Genomic DNA, 27,781 nt, shown 5'->3' on the forward strand with positions numbered 1-27,781 from the left:
CACACACACACACACACACACAAACACAAGAGCGGGTCCGTGAGCATATATATAGATATAAATTTAACACGGGTTTGGAGCTGGGAACCAAAACGCCCTCTGGGCCGAGCTTCCATGTTAACATTCCTAATCGAGCGGATGTTTGAGCTTTTCTTGGTAAGCTCGGTCGTGGCGACTGTATGTTCATTTTCGGCTTCGTGTGGTTAATCGATTTATTCAGGTAAGATGTTAATATGATGGAGCAATAATTGATTTCACTGTTTTGTTAAACTTCAATTGTATTAAAAAAAAAGAGGAATAATTTTGATGTCACATTTCATATGTTGCTTAATTGAATACAAAAAATGTATTCACTCAATTTGTTCAACGATGAACATACAAGTTTTGGAGTACGTCAAACTTGAGTTTTAGTGCCTAACATAACATTTATTTACTATTCTTTTTCTTCTTACTAATGCATGGCTTGAAATGTTGTCTTGACTACTTAGTGTTTTCCAAGTAAACCTTCAACATTCAAGTTTTCGCGCACCTGGCAAAAACCTAACCTGACTGATCTATGCCAGTGCACGCCCAGTCTTGCCAACTAATTAACTTGGACGCCTCAGTTTGGTCTAGGTATAACGGCACCTCGCTATATAGCTATATACTATACACGTACCATATAGCGACACACGCGCATCTGTACTACTTATCCACGCACGGCATTTCCAGATTCAATCTGCCCTCTCTGCGTACGCAGGCAGGCAGGCAGCAGCAGGCCACTAGGCACTAATCGTCTCTGCCGAGTTACTCGCAAAAGTCAAGCAGCGCATTCCATCGAGACCCAGAGAGCTGCCAGAAAGCTTCAAGAGGACAAGCGAGAGAGAGAGAGAGAGTACTCCGAAGTCAGAGCAGGCTGCAGCAGCAGGCGATAGGATAGCGTCATCGTCATCAGCGTGCGCGCGCGCCAGTGGAGAGCCAAGAGGAGGCGGCGCTTTTACGAGGACGACTCTTTTTCGTCTCTGCTCCGAAGAGGCAGACTGCGTACCGCTTTACTCAGTCACGGCGAGGCAAGCCGACAAAGTGTGTGCTCCTGTTCCGCGTGAGAAAGAGAGAGAACATGTCGGACAACCGCCGACGCAGGAAGTCCCAGCAGTCCGACGACCTCTCGGACTCGTACGACGAGCTCAACACCACGAAGGAAACGCAGGTGAGTGACCGCTTCCTAACCTGGCTTCGGGAACAACATCTGCGCGGCTCCACTCTCTATTACACGAGACCTTCTACGACCAAGTTAACGCAGCGCAGTCCCTCTGTCTCTGTGTGCGTACACGTCGTGTGGGCGGGCATTTGGCCGACGATAACTGATGTATAGGTATTAGCCGTGCGGCAAATGCTTGGATTCGATTTTGACCGATGCAGAGAAAGAGAGGGACGGTGTGTGATTTGCCGCTTATCGTCGCTGTTTATTTGCGAGATCTCGCGAGGCAGGTTGCACGCTGACATTGATACTCTGCCCTTGCGAGACTGATAGCTTGCCGAGACGATCTGGCTCTTCTCTTCAATTATATACTCTCCAGAATCTAAAACTTGACTATTGCATCACTCGCTGCAGATGCTTTGCTTCTTGGAGAGAGCAAAGTTTTTCATATTCATTTTTTCGATTTGGAAGTGCAGTATGCAAGCAAAGTGAAATCTTGAATGACCCAAAAAGCAATGACCTGTTTTACTTTGAGATGACAAATCTCCTGTTTTTGCTTCTTTTACTCAATAATATTTGCAATGCTCTTTTCCTTCGTGTGCAGTTGTTTTGTCTAACTCTATCTTTGCTATTGATTCAATGATCCTAGTCCACTTGATGCTAAATGACTAGACTGGAGATGACTCGTTGATTGAATTATCAGTTGGAATACTTATCTCTTAATATTATATTTTCTTACTTTACTTGACTTTGTCGTTAAAAACTGTCTTTTGAAATATCTTGCATTATTGTTATTTTTAAATTGGTAACAATCTATACGAATGAGTAATTATTTTTTTTATTTTGCATAATCAAGGTGACTAGAGTCTTATAAATTGAACTATTCTTGTTTACATTAATTGCATACATAGATCAGATACTCTATGACCCATAAACCCTGAATGTTACACATTTACCTTAAATATTCTGCTTCTTATAAGATATTGATCTGGTGCAAGTTCCATTTATTCTTCTTTTACTTTCTACTTCCTGTCACTACTCCAAAGGCCTATAACTATGTAGGTTATTACTGAATATTGATATGAATTTTGCAGGTTTTTATCATTATTAACCAGTCATTTTTATTTGAAAATTTGAATAAAAAAATTATTTTTATCAGTTTTATTAATGAAAATTGTTTTATTCTTTAAAAAAAAAAATAAAACTCTACATGCACAATATTTCTAATGCTATTTCATGAAAACTGTGTCATACTTTCTAAAAGAAAACAACTTACTTTTGTTCAATTTTACTTTTTAAATAAACAGGTTGATTCTTAAAAAAACTCTTGGTTGGTTAAGTACAAAAACAATTACAATATAAATATGTTATGACTTTTAATTTTATTCGCAAATTACAGAGTAGTGAACACACAGAAGAGCACCATGATTCCGAGTATGACACTGCAGGCAGTGAGTCAGATACTGACTCTCAGGATAGGACTCAACGTGAGAGTGGAGATGGTCAGGAAGAGGAAAAACCTCAGAAGAAATTAGATGACGATGAAGATAGACGAAATCCACAGTATATTCCTAAAAGAGGAACATTTTATGAACACGATGATAGGACAGCTGATGAGATAAATAATGAAGCTGCAGAAAAGGAGCCAGAGCGAGAAGTAAAAGATAAAAAAGTATGGAAAGATAAGGAAGACAGATGGGATCATGACAGATATAACGATGAAGAGCAAGCTCCAAAAAGTCATGCTGAATTAATAGCAGTTTATGGTTATGATATTAGAAATGAAGAAGGACCTCCAAGAGCCAGAAGGAGAAGAAGATACGGGTAGGTTTCCATTAATTTGTATTGAAAGGCATAATTTAACATGAATAATCTAAATGTTTTTGCAATTTCCAGTCGTGGCCCAAACAAATATACTCGCAATTGGGAAGATGAAGATGCTTATGGTAAAGTAGCAGGTAGTGTGCCTATTCAAAAAAGTACAAGAAAACCAAATCGCACTGGTGAAGAATTTCCATCATTGAATCCAGTAGATAATGTAAGTTTCTAGACTTACTGAATGTATAACGAGTTTGGTTAATCTTAATCAAATTAATATTTTTAATTTTTTCAAACATAGGACGCTTCTTCAAAGACAGAAGAACAGCCAGTTATCACTTCTGCTTGGTACAGTAACAAGAATAAGGTACATCCCAACAAAGCACAGAATTTTCCTCCACTTCAGCAGACTGAAAATCAGAAGGCTAAAACTAAGACGTTTACAAATAGTCAAGCGTAAGTTATTGCATATTTTTTGTGTTTTGAAAAAAATTCAAACAGCAATAATCATTGTATTTTAATTTTAGGAATGAAAATAAAGCACCAAACGAACGAAATAACTCAGCATGGAAGAGAGAACCTAAAAATACTTCTTATATTCAGAATGTAAACGAAACGAATGTAGCTAGTGGTGATACAGAAAAAATTGTGATTGTTAAAAACACACCACGAGAAAACAAACGACCGCCTCAAGTACACGAATCCGTTAGCCTCGCAGCTAGTAAAGGTCGTGGTCGAGGCTTTAAAGCTAATGCAAATAATAACGTGGTTGGTAGTAGAACGGTAGAAGTAAAACCAAAAGGACGTGGACCTATATCTGTAACTATAGATAATAGGAGAAGTAACGAACATGAACAAATTGTCAACGACATGAAACACATGAATGTATCTGCAGAAGGCTCGTCATACCATCATGCTGCAAGACAAAACAGTAAGATTTTTCCTTTTTTCCTATCCTTTGTGTTTATGGAAAATTTAAATTTACAATTTTTTAATTTTGTGTTGCAGAGCATTTTTATACACAGCCATCTAGTCAACAACATTCGACCGTAGTTCCTCCACGTATGCAACCAAGTCATCCACAGCCGCAACAACAGCAGCCACCGCCACCACAACAGCAACAACCCCAGCAATCACCACAGACTCAACCTCAGCCGGATATTGCTTCAAACAGACCTAAACGATACTCAAGTCTTCGTCAAAGACCCACAATTGCTGAGGGTCCGCCGAATCCAACACAGCCGAATTATCAACCAGCTCCACAACATACTTATTACCCACCTCCTCAAGGTAAGAGAGAATGTTTACATTTGTATTATTACACTTGATGAATTAGTACGATGATATAACATTTACTAATGTTTGACATATTGAAACGAGATTTTTCGTTATATCTCTCATTTATATAGAAAATACTACGATTGTTGGCGATCAAAATATTTTTTTTTAAATATAATGCCTACTGCATTCAAATTTTATGTAAACTTGTACACTGAATTAACACACAACTGTTCTATATTCACATGTACCTATTAGCTGGAAGTTCAAGAGCAGTTTTAGAATCGTCAGGTAAGAAAAAGCTATAAAGCTGAAAAAGGATTATATATGTGCTGTTCAGTGTTTATTGCATGGGTTATTCAAACGTATTATGTTCTTTGAAAATTCGGCAAAAACTTGCGTTTGATGCGTGCAATAAATGTCATCAATATGAAAGTGTTTATTAGCGACATTTTTCATATCACTATTGCACGGTACATTTCCAGCAAAATTATTGCCCCTTATCTGTGTTTTTTTTGTGTTCTACGTTTATTTATTTATTTATTTATTTATTTTTTTTATGTACCTGTACCTGTATTTCTATTCAAGAATCTCGTGTAAACGTGTGCAGAAGCGCAACAGAAAAAATTCTCCTAGGAAAAAATTACTAGTATTCTTCAATCGAACTATTGTTCACACAATAGATAGCGTGATAATCTAAACAATCAGTATTAAGTCATACCCAACTACACTTTCAAATAATAAATCTTAAAAACTTCACAATGTCATATATATAAAATACATCATTCTGCTTGTGTGCTTTGTACCAAATCCCTCAATGTTCGTTTGTGTGTGCACGATTTCGTGTAAAATCTTCATTTAACTTTAATTAAAAGCCAACTTTGCCAACTTTGCCAACTGTACCGTTTGTTCAGGATACCCTCCAGGCCCTTACGAGCAAACTACTCCGGTGCCAACGCCGGCAGCGCCAATGGCAGGCCCGCAACCAGTGATTCCGATGCCCCCAGGTGCCCAGCCGACGAGCTACGCGCCGCCACCGTTCCTTGTACCAACCCCCCAGTTCATAGCCCCGCAGACAGCACCGCCCAGCATTATTAACTACGTACCTGGTCCTAATGGTCCACTTTTCCAGCCGAATTATCAGGGATATAATCCCGCTGCTGTTCAGGTATGTTTGCACTTAATTTTAATTAGTTTAATAGGCAAGTTCGGTTCGGTTTTGTAAGAGCTGAGAAGACTCCGTTCGGAATTATGACTATCAAATTTTCATTTCTCTTAGCCGGGACCACCACCTCCTCAAGAAGTTGGGCTCTATCAACCGCAAGGTTGCACTTACTATAATCCACAACAGCAACCGCAACAACAGCAACAGCAGGTACCCCTTAGACGGCCGAAGGCAGCGATTCCCATACTTCCACCTCCTGATAATATTCAGAATCAAAGTGCTCGGCCCAGGGGTAGAATTGGTCCGCAGCAAGTGCAAGATCCTCAACAGCAGCAGCTCCAACAGCAGCAGCAACAACAAGAACAGCTAGTTCAACAACAGCTGCAACAACATCAGCAGCAGCTGATTCAAGAACAGCAACAGGAGTTACAGCAGCAGCAAGAACTTCAACAACAAAAAGAACAACTCTTACAACAACAGCAACAGCAATTACAGCATCAGCATTTGTTGCACCAACAACAGCTATTACAGCAGCAGTTAGAGCAGCAGCAACAGTTGGAAGTACGGAAACAAGAACAGCAAAATATAGAGCAAAAAGTAGCGGAGCCATTGCAGCAATCTGATGATAGTAGCAATCAGAAGGTGGCGGAGCCAGCTGTTATAGCAGCGGCCGAGAAGATAGACGAAGTTAAGCCTGTTGAGAGTGATGAATTAAAGGTGTCAAACGACGCAAAAATGGATCTGGAAGAAAAGTTGAATTGCTTGCCTTCTGTAGAGAAACTTGCTGTCACAGTGGAAGAGAAGGTGCAAGCACCAGTCGTTGTTGAAGCTGAAGTCGAAAAGAAGGAAACATTGACTAAAATAGAAGTTGTCGTACCCAATGCTGTAGAAGATAGTACAGTTGAAACGGTTGTAACAGAAGAACCGGCAGTAGTGCCAGTAGTTGAGGAGGCGAAGACGGAAACCCCGGTGTCGAATTGCATCGTGGAGGGCACTGCGATAATCGTCAGTAACAAAGCGGAAGAGCTTACGTCAAAGACTGCGGAGTTGGTGAGCAGCAAGAGCGAAACAGACTGTAGTATTAAGGAAAGTGCTGTGATCGAAGAAGCAGCTGCCTAAACATAAACGAAATAGAGAGCGTTCTTGTATGTCTTCGAAATTACTCCTTTTTATTGTAACACTGTTACCAATGGACTTATTATATTACGCCGAGGCAATTGACATAACTACTTTGCATCTCATGAATAACTGATTATAAAATAGAATTTATCGCTTTTGCCGATTTAAAAGAAGGAATAATGAAGGTTAAGATCGATTAGCAAAGTTTTTTTATTATGATCATGATATCGACGTAAGGACAATACGTATATTTTTTTTTCTTTAAGAGACTAATATTGTTAGTTTAAAAAAAGAATCTTTATTTTGTTATTAGATTTGATTTTTTTTCTGATTCGATAGGTGTAATACCGATGAAACTGTAAATAAAATTTGAGACAGACAGATCGTAATAGCGGTAAAGGCTTTTTTCCGTATATTTTTTTTTTTATTTGTACAAAAACACATTTGTATATCGATAGTGGCTTAATTCACATTAAGAACGAAAGAGCTTTGTTACTGCACTTAGTGTTTTATAACATCTTAAAGGGGTGACAGCAAGCTTCATAGATGCTTTTCGACAAATTTTTACTTTTACATGATCTTAAAGTATAAGAGCGACTTTAGAAAACGTAAAAAATTGTTATAATGCGTGAGGTTCAGAAATTTTATGATAAAAAAAATTTAAGGAAAAAAGAGTAATATTAAAAAGAATAAGGCGTTTAATACGAATTCGCTTCGTCAAACTATTTCCGTTGCTCCTGAACTAGGCGCTTCGTTAAATGCATTATGCTGCGGAATAAGTATATTCAGCGGCGATAAAGATGTCAGATTTAAGCTGCTCGATAAATAATAAGCGAAGAACAAACTGCGTTTTGATATTATCGTCGTAATTCTCACTATTATCATATTCGTTGTTTCTCTTTTGTTTGCAACAATAGCGGGAGAAATAACAAATTACACAATAGCAGACGTCGCCTTAGCGTACGTAGGTGTACCATTATAAGAATTATTCTATACATCATTATATGTAAAGAAGCGAACATTGCACTAATGTTCATACGTTATTATAAACAAAGTGAAATAATGTCATATATGACTATTTTATATTTTGTAGTCTATTGTTCAATCATGGCATTGAAAATGATTTAAGTAATCAAGATTCGCGTCCGAAGATGCTAATTAATTAGGAAAATATTTGAATTATTGTAAATTATTCTGCTTGTCTTTAATACTGATAAACCGCTTGATTTTTTCTTTATATTATTTCTTTCTACTAAAACTATTTTTATGAAACAAAAAATAATGTCCCCCTTACCTTTACTATGATTCGTGTCTTTCAAAGCAACTAAATAACAACAAAAATAATAATATTTCAAAATGTATATTGTAAATAACAAAAATATAGAAAATGAAGTAAAAATCTAAGACTGTCTACGCTTTATGTATATTTACATGTTCTTACATACTAATAGAAAATCGGATTATTTCCTATTTTAATATGAATTAATGCTAGCTTTCTTTTGAACTCGCTGTTTGAATATTTGCTGCATCATATTTCTTAAATCTTATACATTAACCATGGTTTTATCTTACACACTAAAACTTGGTATCTACATATACTTATTTTTACTTTTTTCTAAACAACAATTTTTTTTCAATTTGAACCATTACATCACGTTTTATATTATAAGTTCAACATTATTTTCATTTTATTTCTTAGACTGTTTACATAAATGGTAAAAAGTTCTAACGCTTTTTTATAATATCGATTTATCACTTTGACATAACAAAGGATAACATATTATATAAGTCTTAATCAGAAAACAGTCTTTTTTATTCGATTGAAAAAAAAAACGCTTTGGTCGGAATTGCTCACATACGCGGTTTCTTATCGATCTTGATGTGCTTTTTCCGAAAATGGCGCGTTTAAAAAGTTAAGAGTTCTTGGTCCGAATGTGGTTATCATTCTTCGGTCGTTAAAATCTTTGAAGTATTCATGGTGCTGAAAGCTTGAATTGTAATACAAAGTACACTGCAATCCATTTTTATTACATAAATGTACGTTAAATTTTGCGTGAATTCGGATCTGACGTTTTCCTGTTCTTCTTTGATGCATTTTACTTGTTGATTTATGGTAACGCAATGGAGTATGGAGGGATCTGTCACAGCTGCACCAGTGATACCAGGTCACCTTCCTATACATACGGACGAAACATATTTGATTATTGAGCTTCAAAGAATTTCCTTATGAAGGTGCGTATTATACAACTACACTGAATATATACATTCAAAATAAAATAGAAAATTATTTATTTACACATTTTTTTCCTTTTAGCTTCACGAAAAGAAAGTTTTGTGCATAAGAAAGAAAATTATAACCAAATTACACGTTAATATCTTAATTAAGATTATATGATTTATGGGATATAGAATTTCAAACGTTTGTTCATAACTCGTAACAAGGATAAATTGACGGTTAGTACTGCTGCTTAACTGAATTATGTGTATCATCAACTTGGTACAATTAACAAATGGATTTTTTTCATATTTAAATGAAACTCTGAAACGTGTTGAACAGAGTATATTTGCATGAAATTTGAAACAATGGCGGAAACTTTCAAATTCAAATTCGAGAGCAACTCGCGGTATAATCAAGTCGTTTACGCGTCATTACTCCTATTACCAGCACTGCGCCTTTATACTGACGATTTACATTAGTACTTGAGTTATTCCCGACCGTAAACCGCAATGCGCTTATCGCACGAATATACTCTTGTCCAAAAATACTCTTCGGCAGAAGCGCAATAACGACGAAATTAGGATTCATAAAACGAGCTTTATGATTGAAAAGCGAGCTACGTGTAAAAGAAACGTAATATTCGCGATAAAAATTATTATCGATCGCGACAAAAAGGAAAGCAATTATCTCTACTGATCCCAGGCGATGAATAACGAGTTTCAAAACCTTTTTGCTGTCGAGCTTCAATCGTCACGGATTAATGAAGCGACGAGGACGCGTCACGTTTCAAGCGGAAATTCAATTTTTCCAGGTAACTGCAAAAAAATGTCATTCGCGTAGTCCATATTTATTTATAGATATACCTCTAAAGCTCGCTGGAGAGGAGGCCGGCATCTTCGAGGCGCTCCTCCTCCTGTTCCTTTTCGTCAACAACGACCTGGCCCCCGTCCGGCGCGACGACGCTGCAACTCCCTGGGGCAACCAGGTCGAGGCCAGCACCGTCGCCGGCGGGTCCGCCCACTCAGATGGCCTTATCGCTGCTTCGTATGATGATAACCCGACTGCTGAGACCCCTGGCAGACGGCGCTGAGTGGGACGATTTCCGTGCTGCAGTGTTGAAGATTGTTATTGTTATTGAATGTCGTGTGGATCGACCTCGTGTGGTAGTTGGCGCAGGTCGTCGTGGCCAGCATCAGCGACCTGCAGCCCCCCGACAGCGGATTCTTCGACATACCTGCCATCCGGTAGACCGCCCGATTATGCGAGCCACCGCCGCGCGGACAGCAGAACGTCCGCTTGAACTCCCTCCGAAATTTACCTTCAAATTCAATAAGCATACCAGGTCAAATCTTTATCGGGTGACGATACTATACACACTATTATGCATATTATATACGTTATACATAAATGAATTGCTCGTATGCTCTATTATTTCTTGACTTTTATTTTGCTGAAAATGCAGCGCATTTTTAATATTCGCAAAAGTATCGAAATTACAGCGTATAATAACAAAGTTTCTGCCGACTTGGCCCGCTGTCACGAAAGTGTCAAGCTGGCACAGATATCGGATGTCTGCTTTGAATCGCACGCACAATTTCTCACACATATTTCACCTGCAGCGCGCTTTCTGAGAGCCACGTTTCCGCTTACAGCTAGGTCGTCGGGAAAATCAAAGAAGCACGCATAAGCGACTCTCGATTCGCGGAAAAACTCGCATGCTCGACATTCTTTCAATTTCGCGATACTTTCGACTTGTAGAAAGTAACATGAATCCCCTGTTAACCCCGCTGCACGAACGTTTCGTGGAAGTATTTTAATCGAAAAAGCGCACTCGAAAGTAGAACTCTCGAGTTGGAACTTTTAGTTCATAGTGTCGACTGCAAAAGCGTTTTTTCGGGGTAGTCGAGCTTGATGAGTTTCGATTTTCAAATAATTTAACGCGATTAAACGCGACGACTGGTGCATAATCGCGTCCTCTCGCGGGTCCCTTTGAACTTTTGCAATCGCGATGGAAATGAGAAGCGAGATGAGCTTAATTGTGAACTATGTGTATTATGTATATAGACTCCCAAGCGCGTATATAGCTACCGCGAAATCCTCTCTTAAAAAAGTGATGGACTTTGTTATGAAGCATTTAATTAATGATTGCTCGTCTAATACAAGAATTAAGGATCGCGAATTTTATTACATAACCTATAAACGCTTCAAACTCTGAACTTCAAAGTACTCAGCAGGCGGCAAAATTAAAAATCTTTCTGGAAAGATATAATTGATGACATGATAAGGCGTGCGCGAAGCGCACTTAGATTTCCTAGTCGTTAAAAATAGAGAGTTGAAACTTTGCGATTGAAAGTTATCGATGATTCATATAGTTGTCTGATCAGTCGCTATCGATTTCAGCTAGATACGATCACTGATGCGCAGTATTTTAAAACTCGATCCCTTATGAGTTTTTGAAATTAATTTATAATATTATTAAGATTAATATATATAGTTCATCATTTTCTTGTACTCTATTTACTTGCCGACTACTGTGAGGGGGTATGCATGACAATCAAAGTTGGGAAGGATCAATGAGCAATGGGAATGTGAGATTTATTATCTCAGTATAAGCTCGCTTTTTTATAACGAACTCTCATTATTTTTCTACCTATTCCAAATCCAGCTCGCACCCATTGTTCCTTCCGCCGTTTTTAATTAAAAATAAACAGGGGTTGGATTCATTAACAGAATTGTTCCATGCGCGTATAGCTACCTGTGATATGACGCAATAAGAGAATATATAATACAATGAAAAAAGTCAACTAAATATTTCTTTTACAGGTCATCAGTAACAAAGGTAGAATTGGTTGGCGCGTGATATGAATTGTGTACAAAATGGAAAAAATTCATAAATGTGATATCAATGTCGAAAAATTTAAAAAATATTTACCGCTCATAAAGTTGTATATAAGAGGGTTGATTGCACTGTTGGCATAGTAGAGCCAATGCACGAGGCAACTCGTTATATTAACTAGATCACTGGATCGTATTACAATGCTGCTCCTATAGAAAGAGAAAAAAAGGTGAATTAGCATGATATATTATAGCAATATCGAATTAAATCAGTAAATAATTCTCCAGCTCTGGCTTGTATAACCAATATCTCATAATGTCAATAACATGTCATTGTGATTATTAATCTCACCTCAGGATATTTAGTAAGTGTACCGGAAAGCAGCATACGGCGAACATAAGGACGACGGCGACGAGCATCTTGGCCGCTTTTCTGCGGGACTTTAATTGACCCTCTGGGTTTCCAACGTTTGATTGCGAGCTCAAATCGTTCGCGTTGATGATTCGGGTTGACACTGAAATACGCACCAGTGATTTCATTTAATTACATTCGCATCAAGTTCCGAAGATCAATGTTCTTTTTTAGTTTTAACTTTAAAAGCATTATCGAAGACAATATCTTAGGTTGAAAATTTGACTTTATATGCTAACCACACAATCTCATTCAATAGTCGTGCATGTATACCTATATGAATCTTAGAAGCATAGAGCTTTTCGAGAGCTTGCATGAGGATAAGCGAAGCAATCGTATAAAAGTTTGGATTTCCTGGATTGAGAGAGATACAACTGTAAATTCTTTTCATTTGCATTATACGCTATGTATGAAAAGTATAAATGGATTAAATACTGTTGTACTACTTTAAAAGTAGCTTTAATGTACATGCATTGCAAATGAGAAAAATACGCGCGTGAAATTTAAATTGGACGTAAAGTCTACGTGATGAATCTCTTGACCATTTATTTAATGCTCGTTTAGGATCAAATAATTTATTTCACCGTGCAGTAAAAGTTTACTGTCACTGCATGTACTTTTTGAAAATTTTAACATAGCTCTTGATCTTTTTACTTATTCAATCCACTGGCATGGGTTTATTTTATTTTGGAATCTAAAGATACGAAAAGTCAAGTACTTCTCGGCCAATAAATAGAAGTATTGTATTATTCTATGATTTCGACTTGTTGCCCTGTTTTACATTTTACACGCCCTTACAAACCAAAGAAAAAAAAACAATTCTTTTATTTTTGGACCAAAACTACTCGTAGGATTTCTCGTATACATAATACTTGGACTCCCAATCATAAACAATAATGCAGGTAATACGAACTTACGGTTGTGGCCAGGAATGTCATTCCTCCAAAGTACCCGAACTATTTGGCAATAAGCAAAGCTCATAAACATCAAGGGTCCGGTATAGAGGAGTATAAGCTTGATAATGTTAAAAGCTATTTGATTCTCTCTGCTCCAGGACGGAAGACATTGGGTGAACAGTATTGTTTTGCCATGAAGTTTGCGATCCTGGTGCGTATAAAATACCAGCAGATCCGGAATGTCTATAGTAATAACAATTATCGATTTTAATACACATATATTATATTTTTTTAAATTCTGCGGTCTTGCATGTCTTGATTTTGAATACACAGTTATTTTTCTAAGAACTAATTTCGCCCATCATGTGATACGCGGCACATTATTTATTGTAAAAATGTTTTGAGTATACATGATTCTTACATCTATTTATTTATGGAACTTTCCCCGCTGAAAGTTCTATTAAATGAATTTTGCTATGGAATTGTATTTAAACAAGACCATAAGGTAACCAAGTTAATTGAATAAAACTGAAATTGATTTTGGAAAGTTTTCTTAACCTGAACTTTAATAGAAGAGACGGAACTTTTCAAAACAAATGTTTCCGTTTACATTTGACCTCAAATCAAGTAAATGTTCTGGACTCAACAATAAAGTAACTTCAATTTATAATAGGAAATGTTAAATAAAATCATTTGCGTCCATATTTAGAAAAAATATATAGTTAGGATAGAAAATGCACTTACCAAAGAGTAGCGCCATCACCCATATTATAATAATGGCCGTTTTCGCGCGGCTAGTCGTGGACTTAAATCTGAGTGGAAAGCAAATCGCGTACCACCTGTCTATGGAAATAAACGTTAGAGTCAAGACGCTGACAGAAACGGATACAGTCTGAAATAAATAAAACATTTTCTATCAGTATAGATATCATATAAGTCTTTCGACTTTGTCGCGCGAAAACGTGTGAAATCTTCCATATTTATGTCGTATTCTATATATTTTTTTTTCTAATGTATGCACACATGATGTTTCTAATTTTGTTTAATGTCTCATTTTATTTTGTGTTCTAGGTAAGGACTTGATTCAGCAACCTGTATAACAGCGATACTTCGACGTACGAAAGGTATTTTACAATATAAAATTTCCTAATTTTGACGATCTGCATTGTTTCGTTATTCTCTGAGTCGAGTCGTAAACTGTATTAAAATTTTCTTAAACTTATTGTACATACAATCAGAATTTAAAATAAACGCAATGCTGATCCTATAATTTGCAAAAACGATCAGAAAGGAAAGTATAGGCTCTGTTCTTATCTCGAGAATTATAATTTAAATGGCGCGAAAAGTGCGACGACCACGGAAAGTAAGCTAAAAAACTTCACAAAGTTCATGCTTCTCAAAGTAGCTTTATAGAACGCTTTTTCCACGCAGCGAGAACTCTTGAATTTTTCATCAAGTATTTTATAATCTGGACCCAGTAAAAGTGATTCTGGAATTTACGTTCAAAAATTTGAAACGTTTCAATAATCTCTGTAATCACAGAGACCGGAAAAAGTGATTAAAATATTTGAAAAATTGTAGTAGACTACCATTTTAATCAAATTTAGCACTTGATGGACGCAAAGCGTTAAGATTAATATCCTGAGCGAATCCCACTTCAAACGATTTACAGTTAAAGCTGAACCAAATCCGGCGGTAGAGCAGAGATTTGTCAAATTTTCGGACGTTAATCCTAAGTAGTAAGATATGGCTATGCATGCGTAACGCAAAGCCATTTCACAAAGATGAGCATTTCAGTGACGAACGCATACGGCAAACCGTATACACCCCGAGAAGTTATTTGGACGTCACTTGTCTCCCCAGGGCATTCCATCGCTCTGGTTATAACCCAGACGAACTTTGTCCGATTTCCATAAAGTTCAGAGCGAAAAACTAATCATAGTTCATTAGGCCAAAGTGAGAAAAATATTTAATTAAAAGTAGCCGTATATAGCTGTCTAATTTCATTTTACAATGTTTCCTTTCATAAGTATCGTTACAAGTCGAACAAATCTTCATATCATTTTCGTTGCATTTATAACTGAAGTGCGTGTAAAGAGGTGCTTTATAATTATTATTAAATTATAACGATCAAATCGTGTAAATCCTGCCATCATCGTTTCTCTTTGTTGCAATATCTACGTGAATACAGAAACGCTCAATAACGCTGCCAAATGCGTAATACCCTTGCTTCAGTAGCAAAGTCTTAATTGATCTAATGCATTAGACACAATCCAGAACACAGTAGTCTAAGAGGAAAACATAACAGTGAAGTTCCCGAAAAAATTATGAGACTACCAATCCCCTCGAAGCGAAGCAGCCGTTCAGCTACTTTGGCGAAAACGAGGTCGAGCACAAAACGACGCAGTTCTTTCAAGCCCTCGGCGGATATCTTTCCCACACAAGTGTATCCTTTTAAAATGCACACCCTTGCGCGCTGTCGGGAAAGCTCCCATATACACCATCAGCAGTATTACTCTTTTTCCCCCATCGTGGTATTCACTTCGAGATCTAAGAATTTCCCGCCAATTAACTCTGAACCAAAAGAGAATCACGTTCAGACGTAAGAAATAAATATAGATGGAATACGCCAAAAGTTTCTGGTCCCCCGCCTGTCCCTCCGTTCGATCTCGAGTGCGGCTCTGTTCTCGTTTCTATATATTTTCCGCTCTCGCTTTCCATCGACCTGAACTTCTCTCCCGCGACGTACGAATCCTATATACCTATAAACACTCGATCTCCAGGGACCCGGGCACATAACGACGTAAAGTGCAAAACAGTGGCTCAAAGTTGAGAGAGAGAGAGAGAGAGAGAGAGAGAGAGAGAGAGAGAGAGAGAGAGAGAGAATTTCCCTTGGAAGTAAGGGGCGAAAATTTTGAAAACTTTCACTCCCCTGAAAATTTTCCGTAGATATATACGACAGACCCTGCTCGCTCGCGATCGGTTTTACACCCTGTACATGTGGTATGATATATTTGCTGACGTTCCGTCGCGCGCATACGATACGTTTCGGGAGCAGGGCGATAACTCTCGCGCGTTGGCGCAAAACGGACCGCGTACGACCATTGCCGATGCGCGGAAATCGACAAATTATCGCCGGGATATTATTAAAGAGTTACGATGCTCGTCGCGCTGCGGAGCTGCTTGTCGAGAACACGCGTTTTGTACGAGCTTGACCGTAAATAAGTAACTGGCGTCAACGACGAATTTGGCAGTGTTTTACGGCGGTCGTACGTACGACGCGCTAATGTTGGCCTTTTTTCTTTGTCGTTTTTTTTTTCACCGAAGTATACGCCATCGCTACTGCGAAGTCGTAGATACATAAATCGTCCACTGATATAATTGGAATTCGGCCATCGCGTGCCCGCTTTCTGAGTAGCCGATTGACTTTATTCGTGCAGATCTGATTCTCGAAAATGAAAATCACTTATATTTCATTGACGTTGATGGAATTTTTTGTTCATCCAAAGAAATGACGCTGGTCGATTCCGGAAAGCGTCGTAAACTTCGATCTTCCGAAACACTTTAAATTCAACGAACCTGAATTTTATTTTTCCGTATCAAATAAACGTATACGAGCTCACGTTTACTGAGTACTCGGAGAACGCAAGCCACAGATTATTCCGTCGAGGAATATATATTGCTGAACTGCGCAGCTCCGGTTTAATCGTTAACTATAGTTCATTAGTGATGCAAGCGTTGGGCATCCAGTTTCAAGGGCTTCTTAGTCTTTGTTAGCTACGGTCGGTTTAAAATTTGCAACGAGAAAAGAGCCCTCCAGTTGTTCAGTTCAATGTGTCAGGTATGTCTACTGCAGCAGAGTGCGGTTTCCACTGATTTAAGTTATAAACAGCTTTCACGTATTTTCATTCGATTTTCATCTTAGGGCGCGTACAATGATACATATTACTTGCGGCTTTAAATGGAATTTCGTAATGGAATCAGAGTATTACACTTTTCTAGAAACCATGAAATGCGAACTAAATATTTTTATTTTCCGAGTTGTCGTCAGAGCGTGCTGTATCAATATAGCACTCAAACATTGAAAAAAAGGGATAGAAAAAGCAGTTTTTAACAGAGCACATATTGACAGTAAATTTTTATTTTCTGCTAGTTTGCGAATCCAATTATTCTTTTCTCGTTCTGTAAAGCTTATCTAGTATGTGTGTCATTTGCACCCCTGATGCATTAAACTTTTTTTTCCTGTACATATAATGTTACAAGTTCGGTCCATCAGGCACCTTTCATTAGGAAAACAATTTTTTTGTTCATCCTTTTATATTTATTTGATGATAATGAAGTAATACTTTGATTGAAATTTAGTTAACTGTATTATTCAGCGAAAATATAATACCACACTATTCTTGATATGGAATACGATTTAGGTACGAATATTCCAGTTGTCGATTTAAGCCATAAAAGATAGCATTTTTCCGCCTCGGTATACCCAGGACTACGTTTCTTGCTCAATCTTAAGAACATATCATCTAGCTGCCAGTTCTGTAGAAGCTAGTCTCATAAAATAGAGAAATCATACGCCAAAACGACTGGTAAGAACAACATTTTAAAATCGAGTTTCATTAATATGGATAGAGATTCAAATTTTTTTACGTTAGAGTAAATCCATAAAAATCATTCAAAATAATGGTGTGTTCAAAAACCGACAACAATGACAACGTGATTCTAATTCTCTTATATATGCCTGATGGTTAATAAAAAAGACAGCCGCGGCTCAACGATTTATACTAAATGCTTATGGGGGCACGAACAAAAATTGTATAGTATATAAATAATAAGAATTAAAATACTAAAAGTAAAATGAATCCTTTCTTCGTGTGCATTCTTATTGTATTTCATAGATCAAACATTTATATAAAGGGATTGAAATCAGTAAATTACGGCGAGAGAGAAAGGTAACAGTTTTAATAATTTATCAGTAGCTAGCCGATTATCTTGCATCACTCGGTTTAAATCACGAATGGCGATTACTCGTACAGCGCTAGTTTTCAAAGAAGAAAATTATATACATAGGCATCATGAAAAAAATGCAAGTATTTACTTGGATAATAAATGGCATACTTAAATAAATTGTATGGTTTATAAATACCAACATCTACTACGTGTAGGATATTCCGTTTCTATTATCAATCAATCGTAATTATGCCAAGGGCTATATATATATATATATATATATATATATATATATACTACCATATGCAATAAATAATACCTGCCATCGATATTTGCGAATTATGATGTGTTGTATATAACATTACTCGTTACTCAGGTGTACATCCAATTGAAAGCTATATTATGACCCCATGCTGTATATGTCATAGAATAATATTTAACCAATCGAGAAGACCTCCATTTATGTAATTAGAATTTCATACCAACAGCACTTCCTCTACACATTTTTCAGGTCGAAGCCTTTATAAAAAATAACAATAATCATCAATTCCAAAGTACTTATATTTTGATTTAAAAAATTATTTTTGTATTAGTTTTGCCAATCAAGAAAATTTATTGCAAATGTATTATCGGATTAAATAAGCATAATTCTTCTTCGTGAAAAAGCCTTAATGAAAAAATAGGTGCGTGCGCGCGGAAGGAGAGAACGCTTTAATTCCTGGAACGCCCTGTGCAGGTCGTCGGGCAATATCTACGGAGTGCTTTTTACAGAAAAAGCAATTTGCACGAAATAGGAACTTTGAAAATGTCGGATTCCGATCGATGTCTAGCTATTCTATCCTTTCGACGAAGCGACGGCTCGCCTCGTTTTTCCAGATCAGCATTGTGCGGGTTACGATAACGTCATCATCGCGTGTGAGTATGTTCGCGCGGGCGCATACGCAATACACTTGGGACGAGCGAGAGTTAGGTACGTACTAGCCTGCAAAATTCATGCTGCAGCTGCAGGCAGATCAGACGCCGCGTCGCGATCGAATGTGTTATATATATACACATACACACACACACACATATGTGTGTGTGTGTGTTTGTCACCCCGATGCAAACATCAAATGCGCTCCGTGCGTTGTACCTGACGCCGCGCGGAGAAAAAAACTGAAGTATAGTAGTCGTAAACCACTTTTACGAGTATCCGCGGCCAGTGCAGTGCGTAAACAGCCGGAATCGTCATCGATTTTTAAGAGCTTTTCTTAATAATGACCGTCACCTCGCGCGCGCGCACATTTTTCTTTCCGGCCGTCGTGATACATCAAGTAGTCGCTCGTGCAACGTTGATTTTTTTTGCCGTCGTTAAAAGAAATCTGGGTTACGACGTTGTTAAATATTACTTTTGTTTGGCGAGTTCATAGCTGCGTGGAGAGTGAAGTATGATGCAATATAAATCGGAGCTTTTCTATTCTCCGGCTCTGCAGTAATGGTATAATCAATAAACGTCCATCTGGTTGGTATAATGAATGAGGTTGATATGTTGACGCAGCTATTAATTTATGAAAATTCTAAAGATTTTTACGTGCCGATGATTTCAGTTAATAATTTCATTATACTCTCAGAGGCGCGTGTGGTATGCGCGATGCACTGGAATGAAGCCACAGTATAATTATTATAACCCACGAAATTGCTATATGCTTAAGTCGAGCACATAATACTCACTGACGAGAATAGCATAACAAAAACGATATTAAACGAAGTATAAGACGTTTACATTTTGAGCAAATGCAAACAACATTAGATAATCCAGCGAAACTCATGCGTTGATTAAATTAATAATTATGTAGGCTATATAACAGCTGCATTATGTATAGATCCCGTTCTATATATCCGAACCGGTTTAGTTTCTCCAAGCTTAATCCCCAATAAAGTTTCCTCGACATCATCTATACTTATCTCTAATCTCGTATTATCTCAACTACGTAATAAGGGTACAAAATTAAACTGCTAAAATCAATTTGGTAAATTTTCACACTCGCCTCAATAAATTAAGTTCCTTTGTAATTTGCCGAATCTCTTGGTTAACCGGTGTTCCGGGTCTGCGCTCTCCGATTCCCGTCTAATTGGACGTAATTTGCATGTTCGTCTGCGAAAATTGACCCCCACCCCATACATTATTCAGAACTTGGCTGACACATCCGCCACCACTGTATTTACTCTCTCACTATCTATCTACCTGTGAAACATTGCTTTCTACGCGTCTATTTGGCTTAGCGTCTGGCGCACGCGCACGCGTCCTTCTCAATTTATCCGTTCGCTCTGTGACAGTGTCCCGTCACTATTCTAACGAGATTCGACTATAGGGCCAGTAGCCCTTTAATGCCATCGATCTCTCGCTTTTAGATCTTTGATCGATCGTTATGATATACGCCTTATAGATGAATAAAGTCACGAAAAAGCTGCAACGGCATCAATTTCGGGATCGATTTTTGGGATGTTGCATTGTGTGTTGCGTATCGCAGATTGTATCGTATGGGCTTTCGCGCGTGTAGTCGCAGATCGTTTTTGCGGTGTGGTGTTTTATTGACGGCGACATTCTATCAGGTTAATCAAATAGAACGACGTGACAACCTTCTGATTTTATCTAACTCTCTAGCTTGTACGTGCATTTATCGAGTAACATTTTATTTGAATTAAGCTGGATGCAGCAGAGTGTTTATCTATGCGATCCAAATTCCACGAGCTGGTGAAATATACGTTTGTTTCGTTATTAATAGTAATTTTATTACTCAATCGATACCGAAACAAATTTGAACAATACATCGACGAAATATTCAATATCTAATACCGGGTTCGATCGCTTGCAGCTAGCTTTTCACGAGTAATTATTTCAAGCTTGATGAATATAAGGGAATTCGAAATTCAATTGAAAATTTGATGTTTGAAAGCAATTCACCATGTATGGCGTGTGGTTGCATTTCGTTATGTAATTATCTGTAATTATTGTACAAAAAAATCGAAATTCAGATTGAAATGTTTCGCTGACAAAACTTCTTTCACAGCTGCGAAGCAAAAAGTTGCAGAAGAACTTGACGTATAATAAAGTCGAAACTTACGCGCTCAAAGTCATATGTCATATAGTAGCTCAAAGGGAGTATCAAAAGTTTTATATAAATCACAGCGTCATATCCGTTACTAAAAGCTCTGCTCTTGACAGCCGCAAGTTGTCAGCCGGGGCGTGTATGTCTATATATTTCGAAAAGATGCCCATCAGATAAACATGCGATCGCTCGCAAAAAAGTCCGCGCACGCAGCTATCACCGCACGCCCATAGTATCACTTAAGTGTAAGCATTACTTTTCTAACCGCCAAAGGCAGCACAGAGGGAAGCGAGACGTACGTAGATTTTATACACTACCATGCGCACGCAACAGATTCCCCGTCAAACTTTTTGCGCGCGCGAATCCCGTGCGATCGATCAACCCTTGACGCGCGCTATTTTTTTCCTTCCCAGGATCAGATCCGCCGCGTCTTTATCCGCGTTAATACCTCCTGTTGCGTGTGGGCCGCGATTATATACGCGTCGGCTTTATCGCTTTCACCGCGAGGCAAGCTATATGCCTACACGCGCCAGCGCACGAAAATAGTAAGCCGGCGCGACCGCCAAAAAATTCCGGGCATTTATTCAGAGGAATAGTGTAAGGGTGCGTTATATATAGAGGCTATATATAGAGGCTAGCTTCTTTTTCGATCTGGCCGCGGCTCTTGCCCCTCTGACGGAGAGCCAAAAAAATATTAATATAATGGCATTGGTCTCGAGGGACTGCGGATTCCTCGGATCGTCACGGAAGAAAGGATGCCTCTGGGAGTTGACGAGCTGCGCGCGTGCGGTACCGAGGAGGAGCTGCTGGAATTTAAGATTTTCTGCTTTGTTGACCGTTGTTCGAGCTGCGTGTGTAAATACAGAGTCTATCGACCGCGGGACTTCAAGATTTGCGGCTCTAACGTGCAATTTCACCAGAGAGTATACATATACATATTATATGAGTATAGTGTGAGTATCGGCTGTGAACAGTCGTCGGAGGGGATTCTTTGATCGAGCGACGGGATGATTAGACGGTGTCGTTTGTATTCAAGTCATATATATGAATGAATTACGAGTTTACATATTGCCGAATGCGATCCCGATATTTCTTGGACAACACTGGCTGCTTATATACAATGATCTGGGCACCTCGCGATTATACAAAAGGGAAATATGATATCGCTTGTACAAAGGGCATTGCGCGCCACGGCATTTTCGCTTTTATGAAAGAGAAAAAAAGGAGAACGTGATTTGATTGAGTAAACAAGTAGTCGGGCACGAGCTTCGGTCGGACATGCAGGTTGACGCATATTTGTGTTTCTTTTATATCTTTTTATTGCCTTTGTCGCGTGGGATTTATCCCACGTTGAAAAGATTTATCCAGTCTGTATACAGGTTAGATACAGGCTATATACAATCGGCTGTATACAAAAGTGATTGTATATAAACTATATACAGTCTATATACAGTCTATATACAGACTGGATAGAAAAAAAATTCGGATGTGCGGTTCTCCTGGCAACGACTTATCAACGAGAATCATTACCATGGCAACCAAGTCTGATGTATACAATTGGCTGTATATAACATGTATATAGACTGGATAAATCTTTTCCACGTGGGGTCGGTGGCTTTACAAACGGAATTGTGAATTTTTTTTCTCGTACAGAGAGCGCTATATAACGGTTAGTCATACGCGAAACGTTTTGAAGTCACGTAATCGTTAAAAAGTTTTTATGTACGCAAACTTCTTGCACATCAAGCTGCATGATCCATATTGCGAGCAATTGAGGCGAGTACAAAAGAAAGCGTGAAAATTGCTCAGAACGGATAATGAAAATTTCGCTGGACGTTCTTTCTATCGTCTTTCAAACATGATCGGCGGGTTTGAATCGGAAATCCGTCCTTCTCCTCTCGACTGCTGTATGAAAAAGCGCAGCTGCTTTTCATTAACAGATTTCCAAACGTCAGCCCGCAAAAATAAGCAATAAAAGTATCGTGTCCTGCGAGAATTTCAATGTAATCCATTCAATCTCTCAAGAAATTTTCATTCTGATTTCATTTCACCCGAGCGGCGGCTGTACTCAATCTGCTGGCATTCCTGAAGAATTCTATCCTTTAATCCGCTCAACCATGCAATTCGTAAGCATCTTAACAATGCAAAGCAAATAGAGCCGAGCTCTTCCACTGACAGGCAGTGGCGGTGGTGGTGGCTGTAACCCCGAATCGCGGCGCGCTACTCTTGATGTTTGGCCTATGTCTGCGCAATATCCTCTCGCTCGCTCCCTTGTGTTCGATTATACGCGCGGCCGCGATTCCTCGGCTTCGAATCAGCGTCTATCACTCTCACCACCTCCCTCTCCATCCCTTGCCCCTTCTCTCTGTGCAGCGGCGTTACAGGAGCGCAGTGTGTATGCGCGAGTGCGTGTGTTTGTGTATTGACCTCGCAATCCGATCGCTGGCGGCTGGATCGAGCTGCAAGTTGCGGCGAGCCGACGCATGGCGGATGATGCCTTGATACCGTGTGAAACCGTCTAGCCGTCAGATAACTGCTCAAGCTGTTTCCTTGAACTAACAATATCTGAATGATTCTGCATGAAATTTATTTTGAAATGACTTTTAATGGATTTCAATGTCACGGTGTTCTTCTTTTCTTTCGAACAGGTTTGACTGTTTCTCGAAAATGCAAAGAGTGCAGAAGAATGAAACTATATGCGAAATTTTGTCTTGTTATGTCATTTGGTTTCTGAGCGGGTGCTCCTTTCTTCGCATCGACAGATGATGCAATAGAAGGTTGTTATTAAGGACTCTCTTATATACGCTCAATTCACGCATATAATGACAGTTTTTTTATTATAATCGACATCGATCTAGACGTGAAATTATTACTATTAAGTTGTGCAGCATAGAGAATAAAGACTTATCATTATAGATAGATAATGAAAGATGAGAATTTACCTCCGAAGTTGTACTAAGCGTGTCTACAACTTCTACACTAATTAAGTCTTTCAAATGAACTTTCAACTATAGTTGTGGCTCAAGTGCTAGCTTCGAAGGTTCAGTAATTGTAGACGACCTTATCTGTATGTTAAAAAATTTACCAGCATTTTTGATCCATCAAGTATACTCTTTTATACTGTATCCACCAGTTAAGATTTTATGATCCCACAATGGCTATATAATTATAGAGAGTAAAAAACTTTATGTTACACGAGTTTCACTGAAAAACAGTACTGGTACAGGTGCAATATACTTCAGCTTATAGGTTCATTAAAATGAAGGAAAGTTCTCATTTAAAATTTATTAAAACATTCTCGTTTTATTTGAACTTGACTTTTTTAAGTTAATGTCAAATAACATTTCTTCATCATACTGAGTATCTAAACTTAATTTGTTTGCCGTCGAGCGGTCATAAGTAATTCAAATAATCGAAGAAAACCTCAACCTCAACCTCAACCTCAGCCAAACCTCAACTATATAAGTTTCTTTCTTGTATAATAAAGGAACTCCTTATTGTGGGAACTGAATAAGCCTGATCAGATTAAGAAATATTAATGCGTTGTGTATCTAGATGTAGATAATAAAAAAATATATATTTATTTGTATTTCATACTCTATGTTTAAGCAAGTTATTTATTTGCTTAAAAACAAGACAAACGACAGCTCTTGTGACAGTGTTCAACGCGTGCATTTGAATTCAAACCACATCTCAATAGTATATTTCATAGCGTTCCGAAATATTACTCACGAGTATAGCTATAGATACTTTTGTTGACAAAGTTGTATAAATATGAGACTACGTTTTTCACTTTCATAGTTCTACTGTATCTTATACAGACAAAATTGAATTTTAATGTAGCTCCTATATATATATTTTTTAGTACATTATTTTATAATATTTGTGAATTAATTTTATGCCGCGACGATAATCAATTTTTAATCCATCTTCTAATGTGTTTTTAGTCTTATTATCATATACAATAAAAAATTCTCATATAGCATGACCGATAATAATTTCTTGTGACAGTATATCCTGACCTCAATTGTTAAATCGTTAGTATCAAATAAGCATTCTCATTTCATGCTAATTGAATCCAATCATCTGCTTGTGAGTTTTTCTTATAAAATATATAATATGTATCCGATGACCAACTAACTCATCGGTGGCTTCTCTATACCAAAGATGCAGCATCGAATTTATATTATAGACGAAGGCATTAATTATCATATTATATTATTTTATATTGGCTTTTATAAAATATTAGAAATGTTTTACCAATAAAAAGTTTTCTGTTTGGCAATTTAAAACCAAATATGCTATCATAAAAAAGCTTTCCTGTTGTTCGAGAGATTGGCTTTCATTTTCAAAACCGTCGACGTATCAGCATAAGTAATTATATATATATATATATATATATATATATATATATATATATATATATATATATATATATATATATATATATATATATATATATATATATATATATATATATATATATATATATATATATATATATATATATATATATATATATATATATATATATATATATAATTACTTATGCTGATACGTCGACGTAGACGTCGACGACAATTCAAGCATATCAAAACGAGCTTCACCCTAATCATCTTGAAATTCTTGACCTCAACTTCTAAAATACGGTTAATCGGTCGCAATAATAACATCCACCCCGCAGCTCTACCATACGCGCAATTAAAGGGCTTGCATCCATTAGAGACATACTACAATTACTGGTGGAAACTCGCTCAAACTGTAATGTGCGTGTTTGCATCGAATGATAAATATTTGTGTAATTTAAAGAATAATAAGGTTACAATTTATCATAATCACGTCTGTACTATCTCGTCTTAACTGATCGCTGGCATCACTTGTAATAATCATTGGTAAAAGTGAAACAGTATATAGTTGCGATGCATTTCTCGAATCTGCGCGGCGGCTGTCCATTTACACTTTCGATTGATTGCCGAGCGAGCGTATAGGCGATGCAGACCGACCTGTTCTGACTACCTATGTAAATGAGCCGTTGCTGCTGGTGACGAGCTGCTATCGTGACTCTGTCGTATCGTTGTATATATATTGTAGGTATATTTATGTACTGTGTACAACATTAATGCAAATTGGTGAAAAAGCTGTAGAGGTCGACAAACTTATACGATTAATGTTATCACTTTCGTACTCTGGAACAATCGGGAATACGCAAAAACTGATAATACGCATGCTATAATAAATCATATTTGTTTATGTTTCTGAAGAATCAAGACAGACTGTATATTTACAGCAATCGATCAATTCCATCTTTTACTCCCATTACCACCAAATTCGCAGGTATAACAAAATGGATATTACTCGATAAAAATAGTTTGGTTTGTTTTGCTTATAAATTGATTGATTCATTGCTTATAGGTACATGATCTCGATTTAATGATACTTGGCTGTAGACCTGGTGTACAATCATATACAGCTAAATTGAATTTGAATAAATTTCTATCGTATGATTAATTTTAATACATTATTCAGCAATATCATAGCGGAGTAGATAAAATATATCTGGTTAAAGTAATGGCTTTACATAAGAAACCTTTTTCGATCGAAGCAGTATCTTGTTTACGGAGATAAGGGGAAAAATTCTCACTCATTTTGAAGATTGAACACAACTTTCCTATTGTAAAAAAATTATACTTAATTTTTTATACTTTAGTGACAACGAAAAATTTTATATATTTATATAGATATATTATTACACAAATATTGTGTTATTTAGACTTTCAGTTCTCACACTTTCTATTATTTACAAATAAAAAAGTAACGTTTCAGTATACAAACGATGATACCACTAAATACCACTAAATGAAATTTTTCCCCTTTTTATCCTTTTGATACACACTCTTCGCGAGTCATTGTACTAAAAGTTTTGGATACGAAAACTTTCTTTATCAGATGGTGAGCATCTGTTCAGATAGCAAAGTTTTATATCTTTTACAAAGTGAGGAATAAAAGCGAAAAATGGTGGCCATACGCAGCGAATAATATTGTCTTCATAATAGTACTCCTTTAAGTTTTGTCCTTCCTACAGTACATTAAATGTTGATTATGGTATTAATCTTGTTGTATAAGTACACAAACTCAATACAGTTTTGTTGCAGTAAAATCACTTAAATTTGGCAGTAGAAAGTTTTATGCATATTTTTTATATTTTAATTAATGTTTTTATTTTATTTTATAGAGCCCAAATAATTCTTTTATCACAGTTTATAGAGGTACGTCGCGAGTTGCATTACGAGATCTTCATTTGCTGGAATCACGAGTAATAATTAAAGTCAACGTAACGTGCGACGCTGAGCATAGTATGCTGATACGTTAAGTTTATTACGGAGTACTCGCACAGGGAAAGAGCATAGCACGCGAAAGGGAGAAATTCAGTTAATTCGCCCATAATAAACGTTTGATTACTTAATGCGATTCTGACGCTATTAATCACGCTGTCATTGATAAATAAGATACATATCAACGTATTTAATGCGCGGTCGTTTAGTTTTGATAAGAATTTGAGTGCTTCATTAACTAATTAATAACTGTTGATAGAAGAGTTTGGCAAGCACAATTTTGTTTACAAATAATAATATAGTGAAGCAATTATTAAATGACATAGACATTTTTCTAAATGCTCAAGAATTTGAAAAACATTGATATTAAGCTCATATCTACTGTTCTATCGTTAATTTACAAATAATTATCGATATTTATTTCTCCCATTTTTCTTTGAAAAGAAGTATAAGTAATAATAGCTTGTAGCAAAAAGATAAGGCTTATCT

The 27,781-nt window shown here is 37.2% G+C and overlaps 2 protein-coding genes across 4 annotated transcripts in view; one reads left to right on the top strand and one right to left on the bottom strand.

Moving 5' to 3' along the window:
• Nucleotides 1-133: 133 nt before the first annotated feature.
• Nucleotides 134-7,971, top strand: LOC100121042 (protein CASC3). 2 transcript variants are annotated; one of them, XM_016982771.3, is made up of 10 exons: nt 134-220; nt 712-1,189; nt 2,580-3,004; nt 3,077-3,218; nt 3,300-3,454; nt 3,526-3,929; nt 4,007-4,288; nt 4,535-4,567; nt 5,191-5,444; nt 5,556-7,971. In XM_016982771.3, exons 2-10 carry the CDS (start codon nt 1,100-1,102, stop codon nt 6,558-6,560), a joined length of 2,790 nt encoding a protein of 929 aa, XP_016838260.1. In that variant the 5' UTR covers nt 134-220; nt 712-1,099; the 3' UTR covers nt 6,561-7,971. The 2 variants fall into 2 exon arrangements, with proteins under 2 accessions (XP_016838260.1, XP_016838261.1); XM_016982772.3 differs by lacking the exons at nt 134-220; nt 4,535-4,567 and having other exon boundaries at nt 654-1,189.
• Nucleotides 6,976-27,781, bottom strand: part of LOC100120994 (orexin receptor type 2) — a 46,369-nt gene continuing 25,563 nt past the window's right edge. The window contains exons 3-9 of one of the 2 annotated variants that reach the window (XM_008219488.4): nt 13,666-13,813; nt 12,943-13,164; nt 11,966-12,128; nt 11,711-11,823; nt 10,013-10,096; nt 9,642-9,885; nt 6,976-8,734 (exon numbers count right to left, since the gene is read on the bottom strand). In XM_008219488.4, coding sequence (XP_008217710.1) covers nt 9,800-9,885; nt 10,013-10,096; nt 11,711-11,823; nt 11,966-12,128; nt 12,943-13,164; nt 13,666-13,813 — 816 coding nt within the window. In that variant the 3' untranslated portion in view covers nt 6,976-8,734; nt 9,642-9,799. Of the gene's footprint in view, nt 8,735-9,641; nt 10,097-11,710; nt 11,824-11,965; nt 12,129-12,942; nt 13,165-13,665; nt 13,814-27,781 lie in introns of both variants that reach the window. The other variant, XM_001604532.6, reaches the window with a different exon arrangement.

The sequence above is a fragment of the Nasonia vitripennis genome, chromosome 2 (genome assembly GCF_009193385.2).
Source record: "Nasonia vitripennis strain AsymCx chromosome 2, Nvit_psr_1.1, whole genome shotgun sequence".
Lineage (NCBI taxonomy): Eukaryota > Metazoa > Arthropoda > Insecta > Hymenoptera > Pteromalidae > Nasonia > Nasonia vitripennis.